Source organism: Quercus robur, chromosome 3, assembly GCF_932294415.1.
Source record: "Quercus robur chromosome 3, dhQueRobu3.1, whole genome shotgun sequence".
In the NCBI taxonomy this organism is placed as follows: Eukaryota; Viridiplantae; Streptophyta; class Magnoliopsida; order Fagales; family Fagaceae; genus Quercus; species Quercus robur.
In genome coordinates, this window is record NC_065536.1 from 3,019,276 (window position 1) to 3,045,648 (window position 26,373).

General features: G+C 32.7%; 1 protein-coding gene across 19 annotated transcripts; it reads left to right on the forward strand.

The window, feature by feature from the left end:
- Positions 1-3,298: 3,298 nt before the first annotated feature.
- On the forward strand, positions 3,299-23,535 carry LOC126716711 (ADP-ribosylation factor 2-like). Of its 19 annotated transcripts, none has more exons than XR_007652241.1 (8): positions 8,887-9,155; positions 9,268-11,044; positions 17,565-17,796; positions 18,719-18,817; positions 21,528-21,604; positions 22,435-22,575; positions 22,916-23,213; positions 23,304-23,535. XR_007652241.1 is itself a non-coding variant. In XM_050417654.1 (7 exons), the coding sequence occupies exons 2-6, from the start codon at positions 4,303-4,305 to the stop codon at positions 15,724-15,726; spliced, it is 510 nt and encodes a 169-aa protein (XP_050273611.1). In that variant the 5' UTR covers positions 3,299-3,463; positions 4,290-4,302; the 3' UTR covers positions 15,727-15,755; positions 23,304-23,535. The 19 variants fall into 19 exon arrangements, 4 of the variants coding, with proteins under 4 accessions (XP_050273611.1, XP_050273612.1, XP_050273610.1 ...); XR_007652240.1 differs by having other exon boundaries at positions 9,271-11,044; XM_050417654.1 differs by lacking the exons at positions 8,887-9,155; positions 9,268-11,044; positions 17,565-17,796; ... (2 more) ...; positions 22,435-22,575; positions 22,916-23,213 and adding exons at positions 3,299-3,463; positions 4,290-4,450; positions 4,593-4,663; ... (1 more) ...; positions 15,464-15,582; positions 15,675-15,755.
- The last annotated feature ends 2,838 nt before the right edge of the window (positions 23,536-26,373 follow it).

Sequence of the window (26,373 nt, forward strand, 5' to 3'; positions counted from 1 at the left end):
CTGATGAAAGCACATGGATTCTGCAAGCTACATAAACCTGGTGTGATTAATAGTTGTATCCCTCATGAAATTCACATGGATTTGCAAGCTGCACAAACCTACTATGACTAATAATATGTTTTTTTATAATCATTTTCATTAATTATGATTAATAATATGCGAAAAAGCTAATTTAGTCCTCCAATTAGTAGGTGGCGAATTTTACTTTGATCTCTTATTATTTGCCTCAATGTAATCCTTACACTGTTAATTGTGTCAATTTAGCAGTACCTTAACTTTTAGAATCAAGCTAATTGCATTGTTGGATCTCCTTCCAATTAAATTTTAACAAATTAACTCGTGATAAATGGAACACATGTTAAAGAGGTTATTAAGAAAAATGTAAAATTTTCAAAATCAAATCAATTTCAACCATTAATTTTGTTAAAATTTAAAGGAAAAGCAAATCCAAGGATGACATTAATCTAATTTTGAAAGTTGAAAGACTTAATTGATATAATTAATATTTGAAAGACCAAATTGAACTTTCTTAATAGTAGGATTAATTTAAGGCTAACTATATATATTTTAAGTTTTTGACATAAATAGAAAAAACAAACAAAGAATAAATTCTTTATTTTATAACCGTATTAAGCCTTAAATATAAGTTTATTGATACAAAAGATTTCGTGATATATTTTTCAAAATTTATTAAGATTGTAAGTTGTGAATGCTATACAATAAAAGTAGTACTTGTAATGAATTTATATGAGAATGATGTTGCACCAATCATAAATTGATGCAAAAAATGCGAAGACACTAGGATGTGGCAAAATCATACAAGTTGTGAAAAAAATTGCTACTAATATGTCAAGATCAGACAATAGGTAGACATGAGACCTACAATTTCAGTGCATAAGTGATCCCGTGGCAAAGAAGTCTTCCCCAAGTTTCTCATGGAAAATTATTAAGTGTTTTTGGAGCATAGTGACATTGTGCTTCTTCCTTTCACACATATGAATCTCACCATTAAGTTAATTAGTGGGATCCATTGTGAATGTGAGAGGAGAGCTCACTACGTCACAAAGCACTTAATAATTACTCTTAGTTTATTTTACGATTAAGAGTTTATTTTTAGGGTTTAACAATGTACAAATTTGCACATTATTTAAAATTTGAAATAAAAAACTATTTACACTTTTAAATTTTGTAAAATTTGATCTAAATTATAAAGTACTAGCACTAGCTTCATCACATGCGCTTCAAGTGTGTGATGAGGCTCTTAAGAGTGTCATGAGACTAGCTTAAAAAAACATGAGCAAATTGAAATGAAAGAGATCTGTAATATGAAAGATTTAAAGATGTAGTGTCTACTTTTACGAAAGTGGTGGAGCAATTAGAGAAAAAGAGACAAAGTGAAAGTCAAAGGAAAAGAGAAAACAATATAATGAAATTTATTAAAAAAAAAAAATGTTCATACATTTTTAGTAATTAACTTGTTTTGAAATTAGTGGAAATGTCATGGTTTTAAAAACCAAACCAAATTGGACGTTTCAAATGATTGAATTGGGAATTAGTATGGTAAAAATTGAGAAAATCAATTGTTCAATAGGTAAAAATCGAAAACTAGACCTATTTTTGGTTCTTTGATCGTTTTGGTTTTTAAAACCCTAGGGAACGTAGGAATAGATATGCAGGATTGGATTTATTTTTTTAGAATTTGAAGAAGAAAGAGAAAAGATGATAAATATGGAGAGACATGTAGAATAAAGTAACTTCTTGTTATTATGAGTATAAAGTTGGTGGGAACATGAAAGTAAATATGTTCAAGAAAAAAAAAAATTGTATGTAACTTTTTTTTTAAAAGATAAATTGTTTGTTAGTAAATTGTTTTTTTGAACTTATCTAAAATTTAGGAGTTTTAAAATTAGTAATTCCATATGTCTAATCCTATTATTTAAACTTTCTAAACATGTAAATTTGATTGTATTTTGGGCATAAAATGGTAGGAATCGAAACCAGGAAAAACACTTAAATAATAGTATAGATATTTATTTCAAACGGTGACAATCCTTTTTTTCATCACAAGAGAACATTTATACAAAATTTGGCAACAAATTTCACATATGTTGAAGTGACAAATAATTAGTAGTAGGTACAAAAATGATTTTACCAATGGATCTAGATAAGCATGAGTGAGAGCTTACCAACTTAACTATTGTTAAAAGAATCTGAATTTGGTAAGAAGGGGTGTAAAACCCGTGTTTTACATCATCTAATAAGTAGGGGTGACAATTTTGCCCAGCCCCTCCCTGTTTCGCCTCACGCAGGTTTTTCCCCCCTCCACAAAGGTGGTGGGATAGGGATGGGACGAGATTTTAGCCCTGCACCATGAGGTAGGGTAGGGATGTGTTTAGACTTTTTAGACCTAACCTGCCTTGCCCTGCCTCATCCCACCCCGCCCCGCCTCACATTGATAAGGGTTAAATTGTAAAATTTTCATACTCTAAAACCCTACTATTTAAACAAACATATCATCAACTTATTTTATTATACTTAATTAGGATTTCTACCTCTTTTTTCTCTCTCTCTCGATCAAGGTTGGAAATAAGGTACCAATTTTAACATTTTCTTTTGTTTTTATTATAAACAAATTTATATGCTATTGAATTATTGATTTTATATTATGAGATTTTTGTTTTTGTTGTGATATTGTCTTGTTAAACACTTTAATAATATTATTCAATTTTTGCTAAAAATTAATTTCATTTGATATAGTAAATTTATTTTTAATTTCGAGTATATTTTTATTAATGAAACAGGTTTTATTAAAAACAATTGAAATAGTTGTGGGCAAATTAATAAAAAGTAGAGTTTTACAGGTGGGTGGGGTTTTGCGGGGCTCCAAGGAGCAGGATGGGGCAAAAAAAATTTCCATAAAGACAAAACCATGTGGGGCGGGCTGAAGACTCCATCCTTTAGATCCGCCCTGCCCTGTCCCATTGCCATCTCTACTAATAAAAAATTGTTACATCGATTTTTTATTTAAAATTCAATACATCATACCACATATAATAACAACTCAATCAAATTAAAAGTTTGAATTTTCAAATGTGTATTAAGGGTGTTTTAACTTTTAACCACATTCTTATGGAATTTTTTTTTTTTTTTTTTTGGGGTAAAGGAGGATATATTATGGAATTTACTCTTTTGTTAAAGATACTGTAAAATTTGTTTGTGTTTTGCTCCAAATTCACAGCACTTTTCCCGTTCTGGCAATATTCCACACCAAACCCTAACAGACGTCACCCAAACGTTTGGCCCCCACCAAAACAAGAGACGCCGTTAAAAGAGCCGTTATCTTAACCCCTATATAAAACCATTCACAGCCATCACCACTATTTCCGTTCCCATTTCTCTCTCTCTCTCTCTCTCAGGGCAGCTTCTCTCAGATCTGCCCAAACCCACCTCACATATTCACCATGTAAGCTCTCTCTCTCTCTCTCTCTCTCTCTCTCTCTCTCTCTTTATATATATATATATATATATATATAGGATGAATCTGGATCTGAGTTTGGTTTAGATCTGAAACTGTTTATGAAGCTTTGGTTAAAGTTATGGTCTTTTTGCATTTTACATTGCAGATTTGATGTTTTTGATAGAAACCCATTTGGATTTTTGCTTTGTACAACATTTATTCCTTTTTGCTTTTGAGGTTTCTCATAGATCTGTTACATCTAGGACCTTTTTAGGTGTAATTTGTCGGAACCCATTTTGATTCTTGTTCCATAGCATGTTTTTTGTTCTTAGAAAATTGGTGAAACATGAATCAGTGGCCGTCTTCCATAAAAATGTCATCTTTATTATTTATAAATAATAGGTCTTTTTAAAAATCTCATATTTTTTTCATAGATCTGATTCATGGTGTAAGATACATATGGTTATTGATGGATGCAAATATTTGTGTTTTAGATGGTTCTGGTCAATGAGAATTGTATATGATCTCATTTGTGAGATAAAGTTGTTTCTTTTAGATCTTTGGTAATTTAATTCTGTGATATATGCAGACTGTTGGGCTAATTTGATGTAGGTTTCTTAGGTCAATGCTTGAAAAATCAATCATATCATAACCATGAGTTGATAAACAAGACATTTTATACCATATAGGTTGATGTAGATGTCATTATAATCATGGATTTGAATATTGTGTGTATTATACAAGCAGGAGTTATGTGATGTGTATGTAGGTAGGTATGAGTGTATTTATGTTAGATGAATTTGGTATCTGACTTGGGATTTTGGGGATTCAGCTTGAGATAAAAGATGGGGCTGTCTTTCACCAAGCTTTTCAGCCGGCTCTTTGCCAAGAAGGAGATGCGAATTCTAATGGTGGGTCTCGATGCGGCTGGTAAGACCACCATTTTGTACAAGCTCAAGCTTGGAGAGATCGTGACCACCATTCCTACAATTGGTATGCTTTTTCTATTTTTTTCAAAATTGTTTGGTTGTATTGATGTGCTGCTAGTTTGTAGTTAGAGGTAGTTGGATTTTACCACATTTTTTGTTGCTTGGCATTAGATTTTTGCAATTGATACAATCTGCATTTTACTCAGGTTTCAATGTGGAGACTGTGGAATACAAGAACATCAGCTTCACTGTCTGGGATGTCGGGGGCCAGGACAAGGTATGTGGTCTTAGTATTTAAGTTTCTTAACAACTGAAACTTTAAGCATAAATGTGAAATCAGGAAAATATTGTTGATTATATCATGTTTCTGTAATTGTTATGTGCACCTAGTTTCTTTAGTGCTTATGGACGGTCTTGTGCTGACTAGATATTGAACCATTAGCACACAACAAATTCATAAGCTACATCTACTAGCTACTTTCTGATTCAGTTTTTCCTTGTCTATTTAAGGAAAAGCTATTCAGCTTGTAGCAGACATTTCAGACAAGTATCTGATAACTTGTGTTTAGTTGCTGTTGGTTATTATGTGCATATGTCTGGCCTTGTGCTAATTAGATGCTTGTCAATTAGCACGCAACATAAAAATAATGTATGTACATTATTTTGAGCCACCTTGTCTTTCAGTTTCTTCCTTAGTTTTAAGAGGAAGTATGTTTTTGTGTTAGGCGTGTTTGGTCATTCGTGATTTATGTGCTTATTGACGGTCTTGTGCTGATTAGTTATTCCATCAGCACATAACATATTCATAAGCTACATTGAATGCTGCATTGTATTTTCAGTTTCTCCTTATTCTATGTGAGGACAGCTATTAATGTTGTGGCGTACATAATCTATACACACAATTATATATATGAATACGTGCATACATATGCAGTTAGGCATGTGCATACTTGAATGCTTTTATGTTTGTATTATGCATTAGTTGGTTAACATAGGTACTTCACACTTTGAAAATGGCATGCTTATGGGTGATCCATTGTTATTAATGTGTTGTTGGTGATACACCAAGTTAAATTTATTGAGAGCTATACTTTCCCTTGGGCACTATTGTCTGTCCATTTTCTTAGTCTTGTATGGTGCATGTACAGATTCGACCTTTGTGGAGACATTACTTCCAAAATACTCAAGGGCTTATCTTCGTGGTTGATAGCAATGACCGTGACCGTGTGGTTGAGGCTAGGGATGAGCTGCATCGGATGTTGAATGAGGTAACTAAAGGCTCCATCTTGTTATAAACTGAGTGGAGCCTGTAATGTTTTAGTTTAGTTAGATCTTGGAAAATTTTATTGATTTTTTTTATGTTACTAGTCTATTAGAAACTAACACAATTAAACATAATTAACAATTCACATAATTAGTTGGATCATTTTATTATTGACATTGCTATGTAATACTGTTAGTCTCTGCAGTATTCTAATTCAACTGTTTTGGTATTAATAACATATATCCCTTGTACAGCTTACTGCCAATAGCTCATTTTACTTACCATCTCTGAGTTTTGTTTAAAATTTTCTTGTGCATAATAATATTGCTGGTTGAATGCCTAGGATGAATTGAGGGAGGCTGTGCTGCTTGTATTTGCAAACAAGCAGGATCTTCCAAATGCCATGAATGCTGCTGAAATAACTGATAAGCTTGGTCTTCATTCCCTCCGTCAACGCCACTGGTATATTAACACACACACTCCCTCTCTCTCTCTCTCTCTCTCGTTTAACTCTATACATAGGAAATTTGGCATCCACTGATTGGGGCCATTACTATGGGTTCTATTTCAGGTATATCCAGAGCACATGTGCCACTTCAGGGGAAGGGCTGTACGAGGGACTAGATTGGCTTTCCAACAATATTGCTAACAAGGTTAGGCTCTAGTGCTGCATGCAACATAAGTGATAATCTTTGATATGGTTATGGGCTGGTTTATTAATATTTTCTATTGGTTCTTGCAGGCTTAGGAGATCCGTAAATCTTCATTTACTTTTTTGGGCTGCAATCTCTGTCAAAGGGGATTTTGTCGTTATGTGGTGTTTATGCATTTTACATTTGATATTGTCTTGAGAATGTATCTGTTTGTTTAGATCATTGTTACAATATGATAGAAATTGACATTTGCCTTGTAGATTCTAAATAATTCATGATTCACAGTTGATAGATATGATTAAACCTTGCTTATTTTGGGATACCCTTGCTTCTGGTTCTCCTTCAATGGATATGGTTGTAATAGTTTCTTCTACCCCTAATTCTCATTTATGATTAAAAGGTCAATTCTCCTATGTGTTGAAGTTGCATGGGGACTTGAAGATCCATTGATGATAAATCTTTTACGTGTCACCGATCTCGTTGTTTGGAATGGTGGTAGTAAGTGTTACTTTAGTTTCTAGGGCTTGATTATGGGACGGTTGATTTGATCTTCTCTTCCTTTCCATCATGGGTGCTCTTTCAATGTATAAGTACATTCAAAAAGTCGTTGAAATTTTAATCTATAACCATCAGGATTTTGGTTAAATGCACAAAGATTTTGTTGTTGAAGCCTTAATAGATTAACAAGTGATTGGCTACATCTCAATAGCTAGGGGTCTTTTGAAAATTCAGATAAAAAGAATTGTATTCCAACTGTGGGGAGAGCATCTTGTATACAGCACCCACAACAATTTGTTAATATTTGCACTTGCTTTTAGTACTTGAGGCCAAGTAAATTTTGAATGCATCACATCTTGAGTTATCACTTTGCTCAACATTACATTGTTGAGCAAAGTTGTTGAATTGGTGAACCAATATGCCATACTGAAACATTGAGAAGGCCAGAAGGGTCACCCATTTAGAGGTCGGAGATTTGCATCACTTGGTGTTGAAAGAGATTCATCTCTTGTCATTGTAGCTCATGGTATATGAATTTGACCAATATCCCAGTTGAAGGCCAAGATGGTTTTTTTTTGGCTGAAGGCTACGAAGTTTTGACCATCTGGTGTTGATGGCTCATATTGTTGAACTTTTTATTATGTTTTATATACTTATTCTTTGTTCAGTGTAATATATTACTGTGAGACACTACAACTTATAATAACTTCTATACCATCATTAGTTTCTAACAATTCCACTAAACTACAAATAAGTATAACTACACTAAATAAAACACAGCTAATTTACATTTAAAACCTTGATGACTCTTATTTAACTTATTATGGTCAAAATGTTTTATTTAAATCTTAAAATTTCAAAATATTTAGTCATAGTTAAGAGTATTGTAACTCAACTAGTTAGAACCACCTTTTTTTTTTTCATGACTTGATAAAAGGTTTAAATAAAATGTTTTTGAAACTTTGATATTTAAATGAAACATTTTGGAAGTTATAAGATTTAAATGAAACACGCTCAAATCAACTAAGTTGAAATTACATTAGGACAGTATATTATATTTTCTATAAATGGTAGAATAAAGGATTTTATATTTCATATACAAATATAGTAATAATAACTGTCTATAAATAACTATATTTATTATCAAATTTCTATTTAGGCAAGAAAAAAAAAATAGAAGAGATAAAAAATTCTATTATGTTAAATTCACTCATGTGGTTGCATTGACTGATAAGTTACCCATTTTAATTTATTTATTCTTGAAAGAAGATTACATATTTTGTATTGTATTGGTCAATGCAATTACATAGATGAATTTAATTCAAAAAGCTAAGGTATAGAATCCTAATAAATGTAAGGAAATATGCTTAAATTTTGCTCTTACAATATTATGCATTTGTTGGGGAAGTTTTGTTGTACAATGATTGATTTAAAGAAAATTTGTTAGAAATTATCAGAACTTTGTAACAAATAAATAGTTTAAAGCTGATTGAGTTTGTTTGAATGCACTTTGTTTGAATGCACTGTGATTTTTTTTTATTAACAGAACACACCATCTCACAAAATTGCTAGCGGCAGTTTTGATGCACTGTGATTAAAAGTTCTCAATTTTAGGAAAAATTAAATAGTATTAAATAATATCACATCAATTATATCAAATTTCAATAAATGAGAGTAGTGATAGAATGTTGATATGATTAAATTTTGATATTGTTTGACACTTGATGCGGTATCTTCTCCAGCTTTTGGTGAGGCCAAGTGGATGTTGGTATAAGATGTATTAAAAATTTTCCTAAATACTTATATTTTAGGGAAATGACTTTTATTTTATTCCATTCTAAATAATTTTATATAACTTCTAAAAAAATAATTATATAGAGTATTGCTATATTTACAACATTTTCACAACAAATCTTAAAATAAGTTGTTACTTGTTTTAATTTCAACCCAAACCACTGAACATAGTATTTTTCTTCTAGATATATTTATATATATATATATATATATTTAGAAAATTTTAGATACTTAATTTTATTATATTATTTCAAAAATTATTAAACTGTTTTAAAATTAGAAACTCAAAGAAAAAAAAGAAAAGAAATAAGAGAAAAGAAGCCATTCTCTCTCTCTCTGGCGACTGTGGCAAAATAAGTAGCACACGGATTTTTAGCATGTTTTTCTAAAACGGTACTATTCAGTATTCAGCCAATTTTGCCGGGGTACACTAACACTGGTATTGCCCTCTCTCTCTCTCTCTCTCAATTTTCAAACTCATCGCTACCATCTCTGACTGCACCAAAATCCGACCCGAATTGTTAGCTGGAACCCGAATAATCTTCAGGGAAGAGAAATGGGTACGCTTCGTGCTTCCAATCCTTTCATTATTGTTCCATTTCCATTTCATGCTTTTTCTTCTTCTTCTTCTTCTTCTTCTTCTTATTATTATTATTCTACTCTTACTACTAGTAGAGAAAACCCAAATCAGAATCAGAATCAGAATCAGTTGTTGAAATCAATGAGAGATCAGTGTAAATGTGGAAGCTTTAGGAATGTCGATGATGCCTTAGACATGTTTGATAAAATGCTTCACATGCGCCCTTTGCCTTACATTGTTGACTTTAATCGCATTTTGGGTGCCATTACAAGAATGAAGCATTACCCATTAGTCATTACTCTATTTAAACAAATGGGCTCATCAGGAATTGCTCCCAGTCTTCCTACTCTCAATACTTTGATTAATTGCTTCGGCCATTTGAACCGAGTAGATTTTGGGTTCTCTGTGTTAGCAACAATTTTGAAACTTGGTTATCACCCAGACTCTATTACTCTAACCACCCTTGTCAAGGGTCTCTGTCTTCAAGGTAACATTGTTGGAGCTGTGAAGTTGGTAGAAGATATGGAGAAGAAAGGGTATCAACCTGATGCATTTACTTGTGGAACGATACTAAATGCTCTGTGTAAGATTGGTAAGACTGATATGGCTATTAGATTGCTTAGGAAGATGGAAGAGGGGAAGTTTAAAGCTAATGTGGTGCTCTATAGCACAATCATTGACAGCTTATGTAAGGATAGGTCAGTAACTGAGGCCTTGAACCTTTTGACTGAAATGATGAGTAAAGGCATTCAGCCGGACCTTATCACTTACAATTCCTTAGTTCAAGGCCTATGCAATTTTGGCAGGTGGAGAGAGGCTACTACTTTGTTGAACGAGATGGCACAGAGGAAGATCATGCCAAGTGTGAGGACCTTTAACATATTGGTGGACACATTTTGCAAAGAGGGGATGTTGAAAGAGGCGAAAATTATTTTTGATAAGATGATTCAAAGAGGTATTGAGCCTGACGTAGTCTCTTATAATTCTTTAATTGATGGATACTGTTTGCAAAATAAATTGAAGGATGCCATCGAAGCATTGAACATGATGGTTGAAAGGGGTTATTCACCTAATGTTGTTAGCTATAACACATTGATTAATGGATTTTGTAAAAATAAAAAAATTGATGAGGCAATGAATCTCTTTAATGAAATGTCCAACAAGGGAGTAACTCCTGATATTGCGACTTACAACACTCTTATAGGTGGGTTTTGTCGGGTGAAGAGACACAAGGCTGCTCTAGAGCTATTTCATAATATGCAGGCTTGTGGCCAACCTCTAGATCCCCAAACCTATGCTGTCTTGTTGGACGGCCTATGTAAGAATGGACAAGTTGTTGAGGCAATAAAAGTGTTTCATGAGATGGAAAACAAAACATTGGGCAACGATATTGTGATTTACAGCATTTTAATTGATGGTTTGTGTAATGTTGGGAATCTTACAGTTGCAAGAGAACTCTTTTATAGTCTACCTGCGAAAGGATTGCAACCCAATGTTCAAACTTTCACCATAATGCTCAAAGGGCTTTGCAAAGAGGGACTGATAGAAGAAGCAAGTGAGATATTTGAGAAAATGGATGGGAGCGGTTGTTCACCTGACGATCGCACATATAACACAATAATCCATGGATTACTGCAACACAATGAGACATCAAAGGCAATGAAATATCTTGAAATAATGGTTGAAAAGGGTTTTTCAGCAAATGCGACAGTTGCAAGCATGTTGGTTAACTTGCTGTCATCTAATCAAGTAGATAAGAACATTCAAGGATTGCTCCAGAAGCTTGAGTGAAGGTTTTTTAGTTTCTCAACATCAAGGACAAGTTTCATATTCACATGTCAATCTTTAAGCGATGTGTATTCATTTCAGGTAAATTTTATAGTTTCTAAAGATAATTTTTCTATTTCATTTATGTATGCATGATTCTTTGTACCTTTAACTATTCTATCTTTTGTTGCAATTTCATTGTGCACTCATGTTGTTGCTTGGAAGTTGGAACCTATTTTCCTGGATGGTTGTTTCAAAATTTTTTCTGATTTAAAGTTAATGCTAAATATTGTTGCTCTAAAATTTGGCATTTTTTGGTTATATGTCCCTTGGCCAGTGGAATTAATGATAATAAATGTTTCCTCCAATAAAATTAAGTTTTGGAGTTGCATGTATGCAAACTGAGTTCCAGTCCCCTTTTCCCCTCCTATAAGCCTTGTGGTGCTATTGTGCAATGGACTTGAGTCAAATTTTGTTAGTCTAGCTTGGTTGGTTTATCAACTCAAGGAGTTAGCTGATAATTTTGTATGTGCTTCTCCTTGAATTGTCTAAGAGAGAAGCAACTTAGGTTGTAGTGCAATACAAAATTAACTTCATGGTATAATCATTTTGACATTTAAAGTAAATGAATTGAGTTGGAAACTCCCAACTTGCGATCATATAGCTGAAGAATAGTTCATATGTTAGTGATTGATTACATTTCATGGACACAGAGCTGATTCTTTTGGAGCTTTTGTAATTTCATTTTGTTGCGTGTAGATTGTGAATTCCTAGGCCAACTTAGGTTAGGTTTCTTAGTTTTAGTTAGTGATGTTATGCTTAAAGAAAACCAATCTTTTTGAAATACACAAGGTCAACTTAGTAATATCATGTTTGGTCAAGTATAAGATAGATAATCCCATAGGTCTTGTGGAATATACAACAAGGTTTATAAAAGTCGTGTTGTAGGATACTGCAAAATCATTATAATGAGATAATTATTATGTATGAGTGTTTTCTTGTTAGGTTGATTTGGTTTTTGACTTGTGATTTTGGGAATTTAGCTTGAGATAAAAGATTTCTCTTTCACCAAGCTTTTCAGTTGGCCTTTTGCCAAGGAGATATGTATTCTAATGGTGGGTCTGCATGCAGTGGGCAAGACTATCATTTTTTGCAAGCTGAAATTGGGAGAGATTGTGACCACCCTTCCTACCGTTGGTATTCTTTTGCTATATTGTTAACATTGTTCTATGATATAATGTGCTGCTTGTTTGTAGTTATAGGTAGTTGGATTTTACAAATTATTTTGCTGCTTAGAATTTTGCAGGTGACGCTGATTTTCATAATAATTAATTAATTAATATATCCGAACATTTGAAAATATATCTATAATAATTTATGATTAAAAAATATTTTTAACTTTTCTCTAGCTAAAATAGAAAGACAAATGCTCAGATTAACTTTCCTTTAAAACTTTGTTTTTGTTTGGGATTTTTAACAGAACAAGATTCTCTCAAATTATTTCGGTTGGATGAGTTTGTCATTAATCCAAGCTCAAGTCGTTGCCCTCAAGTAAATCATTCGGAACTTCATTTATGGTGAAGGTATATACTTCTAGGAATGACTTGGTTTAGGTGTCATTGGAGTTTCCAAGTAGAAGCAATTGAAGATTTGGCTCTAAAACTTAACTATCGTAGCGTACATCATGGTAGATCCTCATAAGGAATTATTGGATGAGAGAGCTACAAAGGAGAACTTTAGTCTCTATAGTTTGAAAGGAACTCAACCCAAAACTTAAACTAACTTGATGAATGAAGGCGGGACTGGAAAATTGGGTTCCTAACCAAGAGTGCTGAACAAAACTTTGGTCTAGGATATCAGTGCCAAATGACACTAACGACAATTCGACACAAAAGTTTTGACCTAAAGTGCTGTGTGCTGATCAGCCTATTTTGTTCTGTTAAGCTCTGTATTCCTACAACACCTCCTTGATAGTTGCGAATATGTGTTGGCAAGTTGGGAACGCTGTTTTGATGGCTGGAATTGGGTTCTCATGTATAGGGATAATTTGGTCCATTTGGGAAGTTAGTTAGGATAAATAGTTGCATGGTTATTTAGCATATGCAAGGGATTAGTTTTTCAACATATAGAACTTGTATGAAGGCTTTTAGTCTTTCAACATCAGGTACTCGATTTCATAATTTAATGCTTTGCTAGTCAATCTATAAGGAGTTTCTTTTCATGTATATTAGTAGTGAAGATGTGGAAAACCTCAATTGGTTCTTTAAATCTGTGAGAGATCAATGCAGATCTCAAAGCTTTAGGAATCTTGGTAGTGCCTTAGGGTTGTTTGATCAATCGGTTCACATGTGCCTTTTTCCTTCCGTTTTGGATTTTAATCCCATGTTGTATACCTATTGGCATGGCAATTAAAGTCTTCTATCTAAGGAAATGAAATAGTAATATAGATATACTACTTAAACACATTGTATCACTTTATTTCACTATGAATGTTGTGCTACCGAGATACTTAAATCAACAAAGATGGTCCTCAATTCTTAGGTGGATTAATGCTACATCTAGTTGCATGCATTCACTACTAGGTTTGGATTGCAAGCATTGAAGTTTTAAATTTTTTTTCACAAAAAATAGAACTCTTTGAGGACCTTTCAGGGTCACTCCTAAAACATTTGATCCATGGACAGGTGTGTGAACACTGTAGCATGATGATGGCAGTAAAGTTACTATAACAAAAGTTTTAATATAAAATATATGGGGTTTGGATGATGATTGTTAATTCTACTAGAGGATCTTTGAATGAGGACACTCATGTAGCTTTATTACTTTATGCCAATATGCCAGCTAGCTTTGGTAGTAGTTGCAATCCTACTACTCATCAACCAGACGGAAAATGGTAACCCATTAAAGTGTAGTATGTATTCTATATACAACTCTATTGACATATATTAGAACATTTCATCTAGATCAAATTGTTTTATGTAGGATGGAAAACCCTTCATTAGAGGGACCATTTGGGTTTTTCCTCTGTTCTAAGCATTTCATTTCCTGTATTTCTTTGAGATTTTTCTAATAATATTTGCAGTTAGTTTTATTGATTCCTAAATAATTATGAATCGGATGAATATAAATCCATTTGGTACAATCACTAAAGATGGTTTTGAGAGGTTCATTCTTTTTCTGTTTGATACAATGCTTCACATGCACCCTTTCCCTTCCCTTGTGGATTTTAATCAATTTTTGGGTGCCATTGCAAGAATGAAGCGTTACTCGGTGGTCATTAATTTAGATAGAGATATGGAATCACTAGGAATTACTCCCAATATCTTTGGCTAGAACATTAGCAGATGGTAGTGATACCTTGGTTTCTAGGCTTGATTATGATGCAGTTGATCTGTTCTTTCAACCATTGTGGATTAACTTTTAATGTGTAGATATATTCAAATGCTTTTCAATGTTAGTTAGCGCTCAGGTATTTTGTATACAACTGACTCTCTCTCAATGGAATCATGCTTATGCTTTGAAGCCCATTGGGAATTTGGTGAATGTTGAGGATTTTAGTGTGCTAGTCTTAATAAAGTAGTTGGTTACATCTCTATGGTTAGGGATGTTTATGAAATTTTACATAAACAGAAGTATGTCCCAAATGTGAGGAGAGTGTGTATTATACTGCACCAACAATAATTTTGTAATACTAGCACTTGCTTTTAGTACTTGAGCCCATTGACGGTTCTCAAATACGTCTAGCATTCATATTCGTAAATTGAAGGTTGGCATTTTTGGTTGTGTGCATTGTTATGCAAAGTTTTTGTTTTTGGTAAACAGGTAGACTTTTTTGCTATTTTGAAACATGGACAAAACTTAGATACAATTCTTTAGATTTTTTACCTTATGTTTCCCAATTAAATTCACTCACGTGGCTGGCTAATGGGCGACGTAGTTAAATTTATTTGTCTGCTGGAGAAGATACCAGCTTTTGTGTTGCTTGGTCAATGTAATTACATGATTGATTTTAATTGGTGAATGGTGAACCTAAGGTATCTAAGGAACAGAAGAAATTGTACTGTAAGTTTTGCTCTTAAAACATTATGCATCTATGTGGGAATCTTAAGTAAATGCTGCCAAAGGTGATCACCCAGATAGAGCTAAGATGGGATAAAACTGCATCACTTTGGTCTCTTAAGGGATTGAAGACGTGAACACCTGATATTGATGGCCCACATTGTTGAAAATGTGACACTGACAGCCACTAATGGCTCACATTGTTTATTGGAGACAGCAATTATTATATACTTTGTAAGATTCTCTAATAAAGTATCTATAAATGGTTGGATTGGAGCATAATATAGCCTTGTGTCCTGACAATGGTGCAATTGTACATGGTTTGTGCACTAATTAGAGATATAATGCCAATAACATATATACCCTTGTATATCTTACTGCCAATAGCTCATTTTACTTACCATCTCTGAGTTTTGTTTAAAATTTTCTTGTGCATAATAATATTGCTGGTTGAATGCCTAGGATGAATTGAGGGAGGTTGTGCTGCTTGTATTTGCAAACAAGCAGGATCTTCCAAATGCCATGAATGCTGCTGAAATAACTGATAAACTTGGTCTTCATTCTCTCCGTCAACGCCACTGGTATATTAACACTCTCTCTCTCATGTTTTATCCTATGCATAGGAAATTTGGTATCCACTGATTGGGGCCATTACTTTGGGTTCTATTTCAAGTATATCCAGAGCACATGTGCCACTTCAGGGGAAGGGCTGTATGAGGGACTAGATTGGCTTTCCAACAATATGGCTAACAAGGTTAGGCTGTAGTGCTGCATGCAGCATAAGTGATAATCTTCGATATGGTTATGGGCTGGTTTATTAATATTTTCTATTTGGTTCTTGCTGGCTTAGGAGATCTGTAAATCTTCATTTACTTTTTTGGGTTGCAATCTCTGTCAAAGGGGATTTTGTTGTTGTGTGGTGTTTATGCGTTTTACATTTGATATTGTCTTGAGAATGCATCTGTTTGGTTAGATCATTGTTACAATATGGTAGAAATTGACATTTGTCTTGTAGATTTTAAATAATTCATGATTCTCAGTTGATAGATATGATTAAACCTTGCTTATTTTGGGATACCCTTGCTTTTGGATCTCCTTCAATGGATATGGTTGTAATAGTTTCTCCTCTCCCTAATTCTCATTTATGACTAAAAAGGGCAATTCTCTTATGTGGTGAAGTTGCATGGGTACTTGAAGATCCATTGATGTTAATCTTTTGCGAGTTACCAATCTCTTTGTTTGGAATAGTGGTAGTAAGTGGTACTTTAGTTTCTAGGGCTTGATTATGAGACAATTGATTTGATCTTCTCTTCCATAATGGGTCCTCTTTCAATGCATAAGTACATTAAAAAAGCTGTTGAAATTTTAATCTATAATCTTCAGGATTTTGGTTAAATGCCAAGGATTTTGGTGTTGAAGTCTTAATAGATTAACAAGTGATTGGTTACATCTCAATAGCTAGGGGTCTTTATGAAATTTTAGATAAAAAGAATTGTATTCCAACTGTGGGGAGAGCATCTTGTATGCAGCAACCAGAACAATTTGTTAATATTTGCACTTGCTTTTAGTACTTGAGGCCAAGTAAATTGCGAATGCATCACATCTTGAGTTAGAGCTCTGATATTTGCATCACTTTGCTCAACATTGCATTGTTGAGCAAAGTTGTTGAATTGGTGAACCAATATGCCATACTGAAACATTGAGAAGGTCAGATGGGTCACCCATTTAAAGTTCAGATATTTGCATCACTTGGTGTTGAAATAGATTCATCTCTCATCATTGTAGCTTATGGTATATGAATTTGACCAATATCCAAGGTGAAGGCCATGAAGTTAAGTTTTTTTTTTTTGAAGGCCACTAAGTTTTGACCATCTGGTGTTGATGGCTGATGTTGTTGAACTTTTTATTTTGTTTCATTTACTTATTCTTTGTTTAGTGTAATATATTACTGTGAGACACTACAACTTATAATGACAGCTATCCCATCTTTAGTTTCTAACAATTCCGCTAAACTACAATCAAGTATAACAACTCCACTAAATAAAACACAGCTAATTTACATTTAAAACCTTGATGTCTTTTATTTAAATTTTTATGGTCAAAATGTTTTATTTAAATCTTAAAATTTCAAAATACATTTTATTTAGCCAAGAGTATTGTAGCTCAATTAGTTAGCACTACCTTCTTTTTTTCATTACAATTTGGAAAAATGTGATAAAAGGTTTAAATAAAACGTTTTTAAAAACTTTGATATTTAAATGAAACATTTTGGAAGTTATAAAGTTTTAAATGAAACACACTCAAATCAACTAAGTTGAGATTATATATATTGGGCAATTATCGTGTAGTCTCGGAGTACAAGGTCAGCAAGTTGACCTTGTACTCCTAGCCAATAGGAGCATGCCAACACATAATAACTTGCTTATCTCAGCGGGACTGCCAGCTTAGGGTGCTCTGTTAACTTTAGGAAATTTTTAGTTTCACTTTTAATTTTAAAACAGGGGCACTCCTTCCTTCTCTCAAACTCTCACATATGATTCCTCTCTTCCTCTCCCATGAACAGCGGCTCAAGTACCATGGGCTGTTCCTCTCTCACCTCTGTTAGCATCGTGGAAGTTCACTATGCGGCCACCTTGCCGTGATTGGTTCAGTTCATTCTCTGATGCCGTTTCGGTATTCGTTCAAAACAAAACCGATCTAGCCCAAATGAAAACAAAAGCCCTTCCGGACTTCTCTGTATGGTCCTTATCAAGCTCTTTCCTCTTCTAATCCATTGCTCCAAGCCTCATTCACAGGTATAGCCATCTGTAAAGGCATAAACAGTGAGTGCAATTTTTTTTTTTAAATCATCTTTTGTGGAAATTTCTTATACTGTAATTATTGATGATTTGAATCTCATATTTTGTGATAAATCTACTGTTTGGGATTTTGATTGTAATGTGATTTGGATTTGCAATTCTTACCCAATTGGGTGTTGGATTTGTAATTTTGTGAAGTAACTTGTGGCTGGTGAGTCATTATATAAAGCATGGCTCATGGTATGTTTTTTATTGCATATAAAGTGTTTGTTTAAATGCTTCTTAGGCCAAAACTTACCAAATCCTTGTCCAACTTTTTGAGACAGCCAAATCCTTATTTTGCAGTGCTATAAGATTTTTTTTTTTTTGAGTGAAGTATTTGCTGTTTTGCAGTGAATCTATTATTGATTTAGTAGTTTCCATTTATTTAAAGCCTAAGTAATTGTGCGAGTATTACTGGAATTTGCAAATAAATTTATGTAGCTTATTAGCCCTTTCAGTGTTGGTTCCAAGTGTTGGATGCTTACTTTTACTCTTATTTTTTTTTTGGTTTATTACCAAAGAGGCTTTGTTGAGGCCCATGCTTCTGTACTCCAATTGGCTCATTCCTTTACTCCAATTGTTTGATAAAATTCCCCAATGAAAAGATTGTCATTTTTAAAGAATTTTGGTATAGACCTTCATGAAACTTGCTTATTACCGTTAGAAAAGCTTGATTTAATTATCATAACTCATTCTTGGACATGTTCTTGATAGTGCTTAGACATATTGGAGTTCACCTGTGATGTTTATTAATAACTGTAAATTTCACTTATGCTATTTTGTATTAATCGTGTGATGAATATATGTATATATATATATATATATATATATATTATATTCATACATTATTTAGTTTTGATATTTAATCATTATGCAGAAGAAGTTCAGACTTTAGAGAAGCAAAATGAGTAGAGGTGGAGAGAAAGGTTTCACAACCACAAAAATCTAGAAGGATATTTCAATGGATAGCTGAAAAGTAAGTTTGATGATGCTTTCATTTGTGGAAACAATTATACTTTCTACATTTAAGCCTTGCTGCCTAGCTTTCTTTTAGGAATCCTTTGTTTTTACTTTTTGGTTTTCATCTAGCAAAGTGAATTTGTACTTATAGATTCACTCAAATTTGACTTGGAGCCCATGTAAAGTTATGTACTAATTTTATATGCTTAGTTTCTTGTTCTCAAGGATTACTTAATTTATACATTTTATTTATGTATTTTTCTTTAAATTAGATTGTCAACCACGTAAAAAAGTTACAAAAGTAAGACATGGGCAATGGCCACTATGAACTAAGTAAGGGAGTTCATAAGGTATTTTTTGTTATAGTTGAAGACAAGCAAAACTTATTATTACAGTTGTTCTCTACTTTGAAACCGGAATTGCAATGGTGCCCATAAAAAAATTGTCACAAGAACACTTATTCTTGTAATGTATATGATTTTTGAGCTAAAAGAATGTCTCGTCTTATTTTAGTTTCTTGTAACTTTTGGAAGCATTTGGAGGAAGTGCATATTATGGTAACACTTTTTTGATGTGGACAGTATTATGGTAACACTTTTTTGATGTGGACAGTGGAATTGTCCAATTCTAATGTAATAACCTTCAAATTCATTTAGAATATTTGTTGAATTCCATGATTTTTTTTCTCCAATATGGTATAGAAAGTAAATGTGGGAATTGTGTTATTATGGTTAATGGTCTTGCTTCATAGTTATGACCAAGGGAATTACCCTGTAATTAACCTGATAACCAAATCCAAGAATTCTTAAAAATAAAGTCAATAGTAGTCAGCAATGAAGATACAAACTCATATTACATTAAGTATTTTGAAATTACAAGAATTTACAAATTCACATTGCATATGTATTTTGAAGTCACAAGAATTTGTACTAGACATGGAGGGGAGAATTTTGGAAATAATCTAAATGCTTTATTATTCAATCTCATCCGTAAAAGCAATGTTTGTTACAAGCTAATTATCATCTGCATCACAATGACATCAAGGAACCACTCCAACTAGGTTATCCAGGTTTTGCTATTCATCTGCATCTTCTGCTACAAAATATTCATGCTGCAACGTCTGCTGCAAAATATTCATGCCACAAAGATAAGCAGCACTTCACAACATTATATAACAAAGGAGGCATAAAACTCAATCCAAATAGGAATGACAAAAATAAAATTGAAATAATGTAATTTTAATTGACATAAGGACAATAAATAGTCTCATTATAATGATGGTGGCCGGTGAACATGTGTTGGCCGATGACTTGCTATCTGCAAATCCAGCAGATAAAGCACTTCAAGAATTACTTATTAAGACTTTGCTAGTCAATCTATAAGGTGTATGTATATTTGTTGGAAGTGGTTATTTACTTTTTATGAAATGATGTTTCTTTTCATATCATTGATGCTTTTGCCCTTTCAAATTTTTGTCTTTTTTTATTTATTTTTTATTTTAAAATTTGTAATTAAATAGGTTTTATTTGAAGTGAAGATTTGGTTGACCCTCACAAGGAGTTATTGGATGGGAGGAGAACTTTACTCTCTATGGAGTTGTGATAGATATAGAATAGGTCTTGGGAACCATATCACACATGAACAATACGACCTTTTCTCCTAAAATTAGAAGTGCTATGTTAACAACATTTTCACAACAAATCATAAGTGATAACTTATTATTGGGTTTTAATTTGAATTTACCACTTAAATTACTTATTTGCTCACTAGTAACAACCAATAACAACTTGCCACTCAAGATTTGTTGTGAAAGTATTGTGGACATAGCTTTTCTCCTCCTAAAATAGCCATAAAAGTTGTAGCATGAAAGGAGTAAACTTCAATTTGATTCTATTCCAATCATTTATATATTCTATTGTTTTATAAACTTCAATTTGAATTGTCCAACATGGGAGTGGCTCCCATTTTTGTCACTTACTGCAATCTTATAGGTGGGTTTTGTCGAGTGAAGAGGCCCTTGGCTGCACTAGAGCTATTCCATAAAATGCAGGCTTGTGGCCATGTTGGTTGACTTGCTGTCATCTAATTAAGTAGATAAGAACATTTAAGAATTGCTTCATAAGTTTGTGTGAAGGTTTTTTAACTTCTCCAGGTCAAGGACAAGCTTCATATTTGTACCCATTGCTTGTCAATCTGTAAGCAACATGTATTTTTTATTTTAATTTTTTGGAGTAAATTTTATATTTTTTACAAGATGAACTTTCTCTTCATTTATAATTGGAAGATTGATCGTTCTTTTAATTGTTCTATCTTTTGATGATATTTCATTGTGCACTCATGTTGTTGCTTTCGACCTATTTTCATGGATAGTTATTTCAAATTTTGTCTAATGTAAGTTAATGCGAAATATATTAGTTCTAAAGTTTGACCTTCTCTGTGGTCATACATCCATATTAGGTAGTGAAATAAATGTTAATACATGTATATTATGCTTAAATTAAGTGTTGGAGTTGCGTGTTGAATGTTACAATAAAAATATATATTACGCTTAAATGTCATGTGTAGTGAATACCTTACTTCTATTTCTATGCTGAATTTGTCTTAGTTTCACATGCTTTCCTGAACTGTATTGACACTAGACTTGGGAATTGGAACCAATTTAGATTAGTGTAGTTTGAAACACTTTTGAACTTAATGAAGTAGCTTTTTTGTCCGCTGACTTGAAGATTTGCAACTTAATGTGGAGACTGTGGGATACAAGAACATCAGCTTCACTGTCTGGGATGTCGGGGGCCAGGACAAGGTATGTGATCTTAATATTTAAGTTTCATAACAACTAAAACTTTAAGCTTAAATGTGAAATCAGGAAAATATTGTTAATTATATCATGTTTCTATGATTGTTATGTGCACCTAGTTTCTTTAGTGCGTATGGACAGTCTTGTGCTGACTAGTTATTGAACCATTAGCACACAACAAATTCATAAGCTACATCTACTAGCTACTTTCTGATTCAGTTTTTCCTGGTCTATTTAAGGAAAAGCTATTCAGCTTGTGGCAGACATTTCAGACAAGTATCTGATAACTTGTGTTTTGTTGCTGTTGGTTATTATGTGCATGTGTCTATCCTTGTGCTAATTAGATGCTTGTCCATTAACATAAAGATAATGTACGTACATTATTTTGAGCCCCGTTGTCTTTCAGTTTCTTCCGTAGTTTTAAGAGGAAGTATGTTTTTGTGTTAGTCATTTGTGATTTATGTGCTTATTGACGGTCTTGTGCTGATTAGTTATTCCATCAGCACATAACATACTCATAAGCTACATTGAATGCCACATTGTATTTTCAGTTTTTCTTTATTCTATGTGAGGATAGCTATTCATGTTTTGGCGTACATAATCTATACACACAATTATATATATATATATATATATATTTATATATATATGTATACGTACATACATATGCAATTAGGCATGTGTATACTTGAATGCTTGTATGTTTGTATTATGCATTAGTTGGTTAACATAGGTACTTCACACTTTGTTATTAATGTGTTGTTGGTGATACACCAAGTTAAATTTATTGAGAGCTATACTTTCCCTCAGGCATTATTGACTGTTCATTTTCTAAGTCTTATATTGTGCATGTACAAATTCGACCTTTGTGGAGACATTACTTCCAAAACACTCAAGGGCTTATCTTCGTGGTTGATAGCAATGACTGTGACCATGTGGTTGAGGCTAGGGATGAGCTGCATCGGATGTTGAATGAGGTAACTAAAGGCTCCATCTTGTTATAAACTGAATGGAACTTGTAATGTTTTAGTTTAGTTAGATCTTGGAAAAGGGTATTGATTTTTTTATGTTACTAGCCTATTAGAAACTAACACAATTAAACATAATTAACAATTCACATAATTAGTTGGATCATTTTATTATTGACATTGCTTTGCAATACTGTTAGTCTCTGCAGTATTCTAATTCAACTGTTTTGGTATTAATAACATATATACCCCGTGTACATCTTACTGCCAATAGCTCATTTTACTTACCATCTCTCAGCTTTGTTTAAGATTTTCTTGTGCATAATAATATTGCTGGTTGAATGCCTAGGATGAATTGAGGGAGGCTATGCTGCTTGTATTTGCAAACAAGCAGGATCTTCCAAATGCCATGAATGCTGCTGAAATAACTGATAAGCTTGGTCTTCATTCCCTCCGTCAATGCCACTAGTATATTAACACTCTCTCTCTCTCTCTCATGTTTTACTCTATGCATAGGAAATTTGGTATCCACTGATTGGGGCCATTGCTTTGGGTTCTATTTCAAGTATATCCAGAGCACATGTGCCACTTCAGGGGAAGGGCTATACGAGGGACTAGACTGGCTTTCCAACAATATTGCTAACAAGGTTAGGCTCTATTGCTGCATGCAACATAAGTGATAATCTTCAATATGGTTATGGGCTGGTATATTAATATTTTCTATTTGGTTCTTGCAGGCTTAGGAGATCCGTAAATCTTCATTTACTTTTTTGGGCTGTAATCTCTGTCAAACGGGATTTTGTCGTTATGTGGTGTTTATGCATTTTACATTTGATATTGTCTTGAGAATGTATCTGTTTGTTTAGATCATTGTTACAATATGATGGAAATTGACATTTGCCTTGTAGATTCTAAATAATTCATGATTCACAGTTCATAAATATGATTAAACCTTGCTAATTTTGAGATGCCCTTGCTTTTGGTTCTCCTTCAGTGGATATGGCTGTAATAGTTTCTCCTCCCCCTAATTCTCATTTATGATTAAAAGGTCAATTCTCCTATGTGGTGAAGTTGCATGGGTACTCAAAGATCCATTGACGATAATCTTTTACGTGTCACCAATCTCTTTGTTTGGAATAGTGGTAGTAAGTGGTACTTTAGTTTCTAGGGCTTGAATATGGGACCGTGGATTTGATCTTCTTGTCCATCATGGGTCCTCTTTCAATGCATAAAGTACATTAAAAAAGTCGTTGAAATTTTAATCTATAACCATCGGGTTTTTGGTTAAATGCACAAAGATTTTGTTGTTGAAGCCTTAATAGATTAACAAGTGATTGGTTACATCTCAATAGCTAGGGGTCTTTATGAAATTTCAGATAAAAAGAATTGTATTCCAACTGTGGGGAGAGCATCTTGTATACAGCAACCACAACAATTTGTTAATATTTGCAGCTGCTTTTAGTACTTGAGACCAAGGATATTTTGAATGCATCACATCTTGAGTTAGGGCTTTGATATTTGCACCACTTTGCTCAACGTTGCATTGTTGAGCAAAGTTGTTGAATTGGTGAACCAATATGCCATACTGAAACATTGAGACGGCCAAAAGGGTCACCCGTTTAAAAGTTCAGATATTTGCATCACTTGGTGTTGAAAGAGATTCATCTCTCATCATTATAGCTTATGGTACATTAATTTGACCAATATCCAAGTCGAAGGTCACGATTTTTGTTTTTTTATGTTTTGTTTTGTTTTGTTTTTGTTTTTTGTTTTTTGTTTTTTTTTTTTTAAGGCCATGAAGTTTTGACCATCTGGTGTTGATGGCTCATATTGTTGAACTTTTTATTTTGTTTTATATACTTATTCTTTGTTCAGTGTAATATTTTACTGTGAGACACTACAACTTATAATGACACTTATCCCATCTTTAGTTTCTAACTATTCTGCTAAACTACAATCAAGTATAACAACTCCCCTAAATATAATATAGCTAATTTACATTTAAAACCTTGATGTTTTTTATTTAAATTTTTATGGTCAAAATGTTTTATATAAATCTTAAAATTTCAAAACACATTTTATTTAGTCATGAGCATTATAACTCAACTAGGTAGCACCACCTTCTTTTTTTCATGACAATTAGGGAAAATCGAAAACGTGATAAAAGGTTTAAATAAAACGTTTTAAAAACTTTGATATTTAAATGAAACATTTTGGAAGTTATAAGATTTAAATGAAACACGCTCAAATCAACTAAGTTGAAATAATACTAAGATCTTAGTATATTATTTTTTTCTATAAATAGTAGAATAATGGATTTCCGAATTTCATATACACATATAGTAATAATAAATGTCTATAAATAACTATAATTATTATCAAATTTCTATTTAGACACGAAAAAATAGAAGAGATAAAAATTCTATTATGTTAAATTCACTCACATGGTTGCATTGACCGATAAGTTACGCATTTTAATTTATTTATTCTTGAAAGAAGGTAACACATTTTGTATGGTATTGGCCAATGCAATTACATAGATGAATTTAATTCAAGAACCTAAGGTACAGAATCCTTATAAATGTGAGGAATTATGTGTAATTTTGCTTCTTTATCAAAAAAAAAAAAAAAAAGTGTAATTTTGCTCCTAAAATATTATGCATTTGTTGGGGAAGTTTTGTTGTAAAATGATTGATTTAAAGAAAATGATATTGAATGAAAAAACATAGTTTTATTAGTTTGGCAGAAGAAAGTAATTTTGTTTTATTTATTAAATTTTTGTGAGAAAGAATGAAAGATAGAATGTTGCATCTCTAGTTTAGTTTGTGTTATATACATAGGAATATATAAGATTTGTTGTAATATATATGCCAAGTGATATCTATTGAAAGGTCATAATCCTTCAAATTTGATATATCGAAAGGTGTTTATTGAAAGGTCATAACCCTTCATATTAGACATTCCAAAAGATGTCTATTGATAAAAAAAGTGCCTATTAAATTAAAATGTACATATTGACCAAAAAAGTGCCTATTGAATGAAATAGTTCCTATTGAAAAATAAAAAGACACAACTGTTTGGTATCGAAACACAGACAAACAAAAAAAAAAAAAAATAAAGTCTCATATTTACAATGACAATTCAAATATATTAGGAATTGAATTTTTATAGAATTACACTAATATTTTAATTAAGGAATTGAATTTTTGCTATTGAGTATAAAGCTTGATTGGTACTGGTTACTAAACAATTACTATTGAAAAGGGTTCTCGTCCAACTATAACGAAAATATCCTATTCCTTGCTAATAAATATAAGATAACCAAAAAATTAAATAAAAACTTATTCTTCACCATGACACCAAACCCCCTAGCCCCAATCATAGTTCTCGCAATTTAAATCCCATTGTCCATGACAAAGTATCCCCATTACTCACTCACCTATATTAGTGCGTCCATATTCTCTTCATTAATAACTTACAACTGCTCCATGTTGCCTTAACAGGTGAACTTTAAAGTTCAAAGAAATGATAACTTCAACATGTGGCATTTTGCTAGGCCACACATTTATCTAGTTGCTGTTATTAATCAATACAAAGGCATGGAAATGAACAATTTTATGGTACAAACAGCTTTGCAACACAGCCTGAGTCCTCAAACAAAGAATACAATATTGATAGACATTATAATGAATAGAAACTGCACTTGATGTTGCTCATTGCATAAGTAACAACATATTAATGCCTGTCCAAATCAAGCTTCAATGATGTTTCTTCAGCTTGCTTAAACTGAAAAACATATCCATTTGC

What these genes read in the sequence shown, in the direction of transcription:
- LOC126716711 (XM_050417653.1), top strand. Translation starts at nt 4,303, where the DNA reads ATGGGGCTGTCTTTCACCAAGCTTTTCAGCCGGCTCTTTGCCAAGAAG. An exon ending in ATGTCGGGGGCCAGGACAAG is followed by an intron (nt 4,664 to 5,534) that starts GTATGTGGTCTT and finishes GTGCATGTACAG; the next exon opens with ATTCGACCTTTGTGGAGACA. An exon ending in TGCATCGGATGTTGAATGAG is followed by an intron (nt 5,655 to 5,993) that starts GTAACTAAAGGC and finishes TTGAATGCCTAG; the next exon opens with GATGAATTGAGGGAGGCTGT.